The 9,945-nt window shown below is 40.7% G+C and overlaps 1 protein-coding gene across 1 annotated transcript; it reads right to left on the bottom strand.

The window, feature by feature from the left end:
- Nucleotides 1-47: 47 nt before the first annotated feature.
- smc1a (structural maintenance of chromosomes 1A) lies at nucleotides 48-9,936 on the bottom strand. Its single transcript, XM_067592180.1, has 26 exons — nucleotides 9,577-9,936; nucleotides 8,680-8,868; nucleotides 8,208-8,320; nucleotides 7,621-7,824; nucleotides 7,079-7,317; nucleotides 6,732-6,990; nucleotides 6,270-6,410; nucleotides 6,099-6,181; nucleotides 5,901-6,000; nucleotides 5,314-5,421; nucleotides 5,033-5,218; nucleotides 4,413-4,592; nucleotides 4,133-4,279; nucleotides 3,840-3,977; nucleotides 3,634-3,750; nucleotides 3,428-3,534; nucleotides 3,166-3,307; nucleotides 2,916-3,061; nucleotides 2,656-2,809; nucleotides 2,456-2,563; nucleotides 2,082-2,238; nucleotides 1,810-1,964; nucleotides 1,559-1,710; nucleotides 1,335-1,404; nucleotides 1,096-1,206; nucleotides 48-977 (listed from the first exon to the last, which is right to left on the bottom strand). The coding sequence occupies exons 1-26, from the start codon at nucleotides 9,683-9,685 to the stop codon at nucleotides 897-899; spliced, it is 3,696 nt and encodes a 1,231-aa protein (XP_067448281.1). The 5' UTR covers nucleotides 9,686-9,936; the 3' UTR covers nucleotides 48-896.
- Nucleotides 9,937-9,945: the final 9 nt, after the last annotated feature.

Genomic DNA, 9,945 nt, shown 5'->3' with positions numbered 1-9,945 from the left:
AAAAGTAAGAAAATTCCTTAAAACAGAAACACAAATCTGTCAAAAGCTTAAATTATTCAAATTTTATTTATTGAAGCCAAGCGATCAATAAAACAGACCTGACAGAATTTTCTCTTACTCATGTTGAGTTTTCCATTTGCCTAAAGCTGACTCAGAATGGTACTGAGGGAATATAAAGAGACCGTCGTTACTCATTCAGCCTTATTAGCTCAGCATATTTCCTTTCCAATCATTTTCTGGTGACAGTTTCAACAAAACTCCATGATCTCATTATAGCACCACCGTACGCAGCTAACTAGGGGTTTTATTCAGCTATCACACACGGGAATGTATCCACCGTACTGTAACAACAACTTCCTGATTGAGCTTTAAAAAAGAAAAAAGAAAAAAAGTAGCACGTATGAAAATGCAAATACATCTTTTAGTACACACAACAGAGGACAGGCAAGAGCTTTACAGCACACCATTGGAAAGAGGGCCAGAAACAGTATAAAACCTCTGAAATTGATTCACACATTTTATCACATGAAAGAAGCATGATACAAACTCTACAGTCTGTTAAAAAGGTTTCATTTTAACTTGATTACAATGCATTTTTATTCACTATAATTATCAGTATTGCATGGCCAAATTGAGAAAGGGCTGGCTTGTAATAATGTACATACATCCTGGTTGTCGCTATCTATAAAGAACAACCCCTCAGAACTTTAAAAAAACAAAACAAAAAAAAACACTAATTCACTACAGTAGCATATCCAAAAAATACACAAACTTAAAAAAAAAACAATAGGAAATAACATGTGGGACCTAATGAATACATGATCTGTGACTACAGAGTAAAGAGTAGCAAATGGAACACCCGACTTGCCAAAATGCCAGTGTTGGGAGTGCTTGTCCTATTCGTTGGGATTCGGGTTGGCATCAGGATACTGAGACAGATCAAAGGTGAGCACTTTGCTGATGACGCAATCTCCTTGCTGTGAGTAGAAAAGAAGGAATATCAGTTTTATTGAATGTATGGCAAACTGTCAAGGCTTCATGGATATATATACTGTAAATGACTTAGTATTTTGCACTCCATTTTGAGAAACACACCTCTGGATAAACACCGATGAGTGAGTCCGCCTTGGTGTAGAATTCCTCCTTCAGAGAAATGACGATGGCCTGGAAGTTCTGCACCGACTGGTCTTTGATGTAATTGGCCACCTTGAGGGAACGGAGGAAAGTTATGACATGTACTTTTTTTAATGTAATGAACAATAATAATTAAAAATCACAAGCAGCATTGATAAAACAGCTCAAGTCACTGAATCAAATTTCATTTTAGAACAGACCTTGCCAATATTAGTGTTGTCCAGAGCAGCGTCGATCTCATCCAGGACAAAGAAGGGGGCTGGTTTGTAGCTGTAGACAAGCAGGAGAGATGTTGTTAACAATATTCCAGTGGTGCACACATCTTCATAAACTTACAAGCAATTCATATAAATAATACTGTGGAAAGTCTCTTTTTCTTTAAATCAGACATAAAGACTCCCTCTGTATTCTTTCCTTGTTTCACCTGTGAATAGCAAAGAGCAGAGCCAGGGCAGCGACAGTTTTCTCTCCTCCAGACAGGTTATCCATGGGTCTGAACCTCTTCCCTGGAGCCACACAGTTATAGTTGATGCCATCCAGGTAGGGCTCCTCTGGGTTTTCTGGGCCCAGGAAAGCCTACAGAAAGAAAGACACACTCATTGGTGATACACTTGTAGGTTTTACTTTGAATGCATAACGTAGTCATTATAAAAAAAAAACATTTTGAAGACATACCTGGGCGCTGCTGTTGCGTGAAAGGGCCTTATAGATCTCATCAATGTTGGTGGCCACAGACTCGAAGCAGGTGTTGAAACGATCAAATCTTTCCTTCTTGATCTGCTCAAAGGCTTGCTTGGCCTTTTTGGCTCTCTTACGAGCGGCCTCAAACTCTGAAAAGACAACAGAAACACAGAGAGAGGTACTGTTAACCCGCATCGCTTCCTCCCCCTTCATCTCCTCCTCGTCCTCGTTTAACCTCATCCTCTACCATTATCCTGCCATCTTACCGTCACTTGTTTCTTGGAACTTGTCCCTGACACTCTCAAGCTTCTCCATGGCCTTCATGTTGGGTGCACTGATCCTCTGAAGGATGCTTTGCTGCTCGTTCAGACGCTGCTGCAGAGTGTTTGTCTCTGCCTTGATCTCCTCCTCTGACAGCGCATCCTGTTGAAAGTCAAACAGGGTTAAAACAAGATTAAATGTACTTCTCCAGTGTAGCTTAAAATAGACTCCTCAGATCTTTGTTGCAAGTGGTTATTTTTCCTCTTTTGTGTTTTGTAAAGTTCTGTGTTGAGAAAAATTGAGCTGACATCACATTTATCTAAAATGAGAAGAGTCAGACTGTTTATATGAAAGCCCGGGTGTTGAGTGGACTAGCTACCTTAAGGTCTTCAGTCAGGTTGCTGTAGTCGATCTCTATGAGAGCCTCTTTAGCCAGAACGCTGCTGGACGTCCTCTGGCTGCTGGACTCATCTGTCTGTGAACTCCCCTGGAACAGCAAATCAAAAAGGAGGATGTGATTTTCTGTTTTAATCACAATAGTATAAAAGTTACAGCGCATATGACTGTGTTTACGTGTACCTCTCCCTGGCTGATATCGTCCATTGTTCCGGACCGAAGAGGCAGTCTGATATCCTGCATTTTGCAGGCTTGCAGCAGGTTGTGACGGTCGCTGCGCTTCTGCTCCAGTTTGGTCTCAATGGCTGTCACCTCCTTCTGGAGCTGAGTTAACTCTCTGGAATATATACAAACACAAAATTTGTAGCAGAACTCAAAAGGCAATAATTATATTCACAAAATAATAAAAAGTAAATTTGATGTGTGTGTTTGCAGTCACTGACTTGTTGGCACCACCCAGTTTTTTGCGGATCTCCTCCATCTCGTGGTTTTTATCATTGACTTCAGATTTCTTGGTGAGATGCTGGTTCTTCAGATCCTGCAGTTGGGCCATTGTCTCATCAATGATCTTCATGTGCCTGTGTTCCTCCTATCGGGAGATAAGACATGAAAGATGACAAAAAAGACACACAAATTGAGGTAAAAATTGAAGACAGAATAGGTAAGTATTTATCCTTCACTTAATGTCTTTACCTTCTTGAGTCGTTCGATTTCAGCCTCGTCCTTCTTGACGGTCTGCTCCCACATCATGACCTTCTCCTGGTCCTCCTTCAGCTGGTTCTTCTCGTAGTCTACCTGGATACCAAGACGGGTCTTCTGGGTCTCAAACTCAAGACTGAGACAAAATGAAAGATGTTGGGTTAAACCACACAGATGACCTGGAACAAGTTAACTAACGATATGAAAAGAACTGACCTAGACTAGAACTGAAAATCGAAATTATTTCTAAACTCACCGCTTCTTTGCAATCTCATTCTGCCTCTTCACCTTCTCCTCCTCGAACTCTCTGATGTTCCTCACTCCAATCTCCTTACAAAACTCCACAAACACCTCATCCTCCACCTGGAAAAAAATCAAACGCAAACATACACCTTACTGCATTGACACATACAGTATCCATGAACAGATTTCTAAACAGACTTCTCTTTGTGTCAGTCTCACCAGGTTCATGCGGTCCCGAAGGTCAGTTATTTCCCTCTCACGGGACTGGATGATTCTCTTGATGTCGTTGATGCGAGGGCCGAAATTTGCCAATTCACTCTCCAGCTTAGACTTCTCCTGCATGACACAAACAAAAACAAGTTTTAATGCAAGTCACTACAGCAGTGATAAATAGGACAAAGAGCTGAGCTGTAAGCAGGCTGTACCTGCATGTTGAGGGAGAGGTGACGAGTTTTTGTCTGTTCCAGGTCACTCTGGGAGTACTTCAGTCTCATCTGCAGACCGTGTGCCTGAGACTGCACCTGACGCAGCTCTGCCTCCTTCCTCTTGGCTTTCATTTGCTCCTACAAGGAAACCAGTAAGTGGGAATTGATGTGAGTTTACATGAAGTAAGAATCCATCAAATTGCAGTCAGTGACTATCAACAACAATTCATGTTTTGAAACAAACATTTTCAGCACACCCTAGTTAACACTGACTCAGGAAAGATAGAAGTTACCTTGAGCTCTTCAGTGAGTTTTTCTTTCTTCTCCTTGAGCTTATCCACCGCCTTCTCGTCCCAGCGCCTGGCCTTGGCCTTCAGGTCACTGGCTCCTCCAGAGATGACTCCAGACTTCTGGAACAGGGTACCGTCCAGGGCTACAGTCTGGACACGGGCAGACGAGATTAGGTGGAAGAATTGACAAGGTTCACATCTACAAAAATGTGCCAATATATCTTAATGCTCAGCTAGTGACTTTTAATAGTAATTACTGCCAATGAATGAATAAATTAATTACCTTGTGTCTGTATGGCCCTCCAAAAGCAATCCTTCGTGCATCTTCTACATTCTCACAGACCAGGGCGTTGCCACAAGCATACTGGAGGGCTTTCTTGATGTGGGGAGGCTCGTAGCGAATCACATCAATCACCAGCTTGGCTCCTCGCAGTTCTCTCAGTTTCTCATCTGTTGGTTTTACCTTTGATAAGACAAGAGAAAAGCATATAGGACATTTTTAAATTTAAAGTCATTTAAGATTCCCATTGACTGTTTTTTAGTGAGCAGGAAAATTAGTGCCTGACAATGATCCAAGAAATTAATAATCGATCGTTGGCTGTAAAAACATGGCTTGTAAACTGAGCACCTACATTAATGATATTTTAATTAAAAAATGCAAGTTGCATTTTCTTCAAAGTGATAAAAGATGCTTTAAGTTAAATTAATTCTTGCTATTTTTTTAATTTGTCAAGTGTGGTTTTATTGGGAATAGACACTGTTTTGCGGCCGACACGTCCCTCTTCCTCCTAAATTTTAATGAAATTTGACTATTCCGATTATAATTGCCGATTTAATACTGTACTCTCCAACTACTATAAAGACCCTTGCGTAGAGTTAATATCTGTACTTTCTAGTATTTACCTCTAGGTAGTCGAGAGGAAGAAAAGTCTCAGGCTCTCCTCTCTGCTCCTTGATGTATTGAATACAGTCTCTGCCAGTCTTCTCAGAGTCAACAATGATGGCGTCCATGTTCTTGCCCAACACTTTGGTCACAGCAATCTGATACTTCTTCTGAGTGGGCTGGCACAGGTCAATTAGACGACCATACTGAGGAAAGAAAAAGAGAAGCATATTTTTACTAAACTAATATGAGAAAAGGTAGTCTTGAAAGCATGAAAAAAGTTTGATAATATTGTACTTACCACAGAGCCAGGGTAGAGTCTTTTAATACTCTCCATGATCTCAGCCTTGCGTTGCTGGCGACTGTTCTCCTGCCTGTCGATCCTGGCGTCTCCCAGCTGCTCCATTACCTACAGTAAAAGCCAACAGTAATGAGATTCCTTATAGACTTTCCTTATAGCCTGTCAAACACTTGTGAAACTGATAGCATTATCAAAAAGGTGCACTTGTGCCAGGGCCCCGGTTTTGTACATGCTGGCTCACTGGTATGCCTTAATGGAACTCCTAAATGGAACGGAGCCCATCTTCAGCGTCATTAGTCACACTTGTGCTTTTCCTGCTATGACAAGTGAAAATGTCTGCTTTGATAAAAGGCCTATTGAGTCACATGGAGAAATTATGTTTTCCATTTCTCACTTCCAGGAAGTCAGAGCACAGGTTAGCTATTTATGCAGCATGAAGTCTTGCTTGAGGAGACTATGACAGGGTGATGCATGCAAACATGAACATAAGACCCTCTAACGGTTGCAGCATGCTGAAAACAGTCAATCGAGATGACATCGTTTGAGTCGCCTTCTTTTCTTTGTTTCCTTGTGTGCACATTGTGTACCTGGTTAAGCTCCATGTTGATCTCATCAATCCTCCTCTTGGCCATCTCCACCTCGTCGGTCAGCTCCTCCTCCATGCGTTTCTGCTCATCTAGAGACTGCCTGAAATGTAACAGGACAAGATGGTGTGAATGAAGGAATGTAAAGGAGGAAAACTACAAAAATCAGCCATTTAATTCAGTGCACTAAGCACAGCATACCTGCTGGTGGTGATGTAATCCTCTAATTTCTCAATACGCTTCTGGTTTTCCTCAATTTCTCGAATCTTCTGTTTGATTTTGGCCTGAAGAGAAACAACAACATTTATGGTTATATGCATTCAAATCAGTTAATTCTGACACCATGACACCTGCCATCAGTGTCTTATTTACCTCTGTCTCCACTTTCTTCCTCTCCTCCAAGTCAAGACGATCCTGGTCGGCCTTCTGGTCGCGGTTGAACTTCTCCAGCTCTTGTGCCAATGTGGCTGCACGTTTACTCGCCTCCTCCTTGAGACGATGGTACTGCTTGACCTGAAGCACACATGTGCAAGTTGGAAAAACAGAGGGTTATGCCAAGTCATATATATATTTTAAGATCCATCTGATTTAATTATCACATACGTTTGAGATGAAATTCACACACAACAAAACCTGAGATATGCATTTGTTAACTTTCCAATTTTTCTATCAAATACATTTCAAGGTAAAATTACATGACTGCATTTTTGTTTATGGGAACATGGACGTATCAGTATTTCAGTTTTCTAAACTAAATAAAATCCTGCAACTAATATTTTATTTGAAATGAATCAAGGAGCCCCTAAATGTGTAAAACATTCTAACATATCAGACCTGATTTTCCTCCAGGGTGAGATCCTGGCCCTGGCTCTGCGCCTCCTCCTCCATGCGCTCCTCAAACTCTTGCTTGGCCAGCTCCACTGCCCTCATCTCTTTATCTAACTCATCCATATCAGCCTTGCGTTTCTTGTACATCTTCTGGGCATTCTGCAACGATTTACGTGCCGCCTCAAGCTTCTTGATCTTGTGAGAAGTGTTCTCTTTGGCCTTGATGTACTGCGGCCTCTTTTGGTTCAACTCAGAGTCCTTTTCTCTGTGGACATAGTGAAGTCGTTAACAATTTTCTAGGTATTAAAAGGCACAACACACTTTGAGATTGCCGTTATATCATTGTCACTCACTTGATCTCTTTCTCAATGGTTTGCTGCTCCCTCATCAGTCTGCCTAGCTCCTTCTTCTTGTCCTTCAGCTCCTCCTCCACATGGTCCATCTTTTTACGGTCCTTGTCAATCTCCTTGTTCCGCTGGCCCAGCTCTTTGTTTAGTTTCTCAATCTCAGTCTCGTTGTGGTACAGCTTGAAGAGCTGCAACTGAACACTGGCTCTGGCCACTTCATCCTTCAGACGCTGGTAACGCTCAGCCTAGCAGAATGATGGCAGGAAAATAACACAGAAAGTGGGATGCAATAAACTTAATGTTGGCTTTTATTCAACGAGGCCTCACTGAGGTTAACAATGTGTTTTTCAAGAGTGTCCTTGCCAAGATAGGCAGCAATGGGTTGAAGACAAATAACAGAACACTGAAAGAACAAAATTTGCCGCAAATCAACATAATTGAAATGTCAAAACTTACGCATATCTTAACAACAAACTGAATAGAACACAAATACATGGAAATAAATGTAATTCCACTACTTTATTTTCAAATCAACAAATAGTACATACCTCCTCTTTCTCTTGCTTGGCTTCTTTGCGCTCAGCAGCAATGTTTTTCTTACGATGGTAATTGAATTGTGTGTCCTCTTCTGCTTTCACCATCTCCTTCTTTCTCCGGTCGTACTCCTGGGCCAGTTCTCCAGAACGTGAGATCTCCTCAAACAGAGCTGTACGCTCTTTGGGGTTCTTCATGGCGATGGACTCCACAGCTCCCTAGAGGCAGAATAAGCAAAACTGGGGTTAACGATGAAAACTGCCAACACCATCTTACCAGATATTAATTTTACATCAGAACATCTATACTTTGCTCTTCTACTCTAATTGGCAGGGTCACATTCAATGCTATGTTACCCAGTGAGGGCGCATGCATGGCTACATTTTTCCACCACAAAGAGTACTGGAGTTGAAGGAGAAAAATGCTAGCCTGCTAGCACGGATATACAGAATTTTACTCATCACTGATTCAATATTATTAATAAAAAATAATGCAAGACTTTTTAATTGTATTGAGATCACTGTGAAGCACAACAGTCTGACAGCAAACCTACAGCTAAGTACAGAAACATTATGAAAATTTCTCTTAGAAAAAAATTTACCTGGAAAACCAGGAAGTTCCGAGCCTTGATGAGAATGCCGAGTTTTTCCAGCTCTTCACTGTATTCAGGCAGGCCCACCACCTTGTTGTTGATGCGGTACTCAGAAGAGGAACCTGATGCACATTGAAAGAGAAAAAACATCTGAAACATTAGCTCATCAAAAACACACACAAGATGGGAGCAACAGTGTTGCCAAGGAAAGTAAATAAGGTCCATTTCAATGTACATAATACTGGCAGGATTTTAAGGCTATCACATCTTGTTTCAAATTATTTCATACTCTGTGTCAAGCTCTGACGTAACTTGACACTCATTTTTTTTTTAAAAAAATGATGCATTACTTTCAGCTCAATTCCTTCAACTTACATGAACTGGAAAGCACAACAAAATACATGATCCACAAATCTCATGCCTTCAAATTTCTGGCAGAAGAATCACACATTCTAACATTACTGTCAATGGTGGTTCATACCGATGATGATCCTTGTGAAGGAGCGCTCCTCTCCGTTGTCCTCCTGGTACACCATACTGACAAAGGCTCTGTTGGCAGCTGGCTTCCCTACAGGCGCTCCATGGATCAGATCCTTCAGAGTCTTCACACGCAGGTTACTGGTCTTCTCTGCCAACACGAAGCTGATGGCATCCATAAGATTGGACTTTCCTAAAACAACAAAATCTAGATGTTTAGAATCATCAAGCCAAGTGTGTTTACGCATACAAGGAATTTGTCTCCGATTTAGTGGCTCTCAATGTAAAACACACCAATCTTCAGAGAGATGAAATTCAGATGTTCAGTAATATACAAATCTTTATTATGCATATTTGCACAATATAACCAATCAATTCAAATAGCCCTTCAATAAAACATTAAGTTTATGTGACCTGCTTGAGGAGATCAGGTTTGCAAACTGTTTCGTCTTTTAAATCACTTGTTTTTTTAAATTGCTTTCATTTATATTTTATGGCATTTTTGTTCGTTTTAATATCTTTATGTTTAATAATGTGTTCTGTTTTTATTGTAAAGCACTTTGTAACTGTGTTTCGAAAAGTGCTATATAAATGAAAGTTTATTATCATTATGTACATCATACATTTACGGAGACAAAATCATATTGTTTGACATTGTACACAACGAACTCGCGCATGTGCACAGAAAATATTAGTAATAACATCACAGGTCAATGGCCACAAATCAACACGCCAGCGACGTTAAAACTCAGCATAATGTTAACTACTGTCCAGAAAATCACGATATGTGCAGAAATACATCCCATGCATGCATATACTAAGTTGTATCTGACATCAACAGGACATTAGCAACGTATGTTTACGCAGTTGGCATCTGCTGCTAGTTAATATCACAACATACCAGATCCATTGGGTCCGATGATTGCAGTGAACTTGTGAAAAGGTCCAATGATCTGTCTTCCTTTATAAGACTTGAAGTTTTCAATCTCTATCAGTTTTAAATAACCCATTGTCGTTATATTTGTGCCGCTCTTCTGAAAATACAGAGAACGTCTGCTAGTAAAATGTTAGCTTGCTAATGCTAACAACCGATGTTTACCGACAACAAGCTGTCTCAAAGAAGAAGCATGCACGAAACTGAATGAACCTCTCTGTCTATTGCTTAAGCAATCTTTCGTCACATTATGAAACGCATCGTGAGGTTAATAATTTAGACAGCTTCGTGAATCTTATTCAAAAAGACGCGATGCGGTTGTGACAACAATGCGCC

This window comes from Thunnus thynnus, chromosome 6 (assembly GCF_963924715.1).
Source record: "Thunnus thynnus chromosome 6, fThuThy2.1, whole genome shotgun sequence".
NCBI classification, from domain to species: domain Eukaryota; kingdom Metazoa; phylum Chordata; class Actinopteri; order Scombriformes; family Scombridae; genus Thunnus; species Thunnus thynnus.
The sequence above is the reverse complement of the archived record's forward strand: the minus strand, read 5'-3'. Positions and strand labels throughout refer to the sequence as shown.

Bases quoted from the DNA above. Each gene is read 5' to 3' on its own strand.
- smc1a (XM_067592180.1), bottom strand. From the start codon at position 9,685: ATGGGTTATTTAAAACTGATAGAGATTGAAAACTTCAAGTCTTATAAA. The intron at 7,825-8,207 runs GTAAATTTTTTT...TTCTGCCTCTAG, and splicing joins GGAACTTCCTGGTTTTCCAG to GGAGCTGTGGAGTCCATCGC. The intron at 3,978-4,132 runs GTAACTTCTATC...GTTTCCTTGTAG, and splicing joins AACTCACTGAAGAGCTCAAG to GAGCAAATGAAAGCCAAGAG.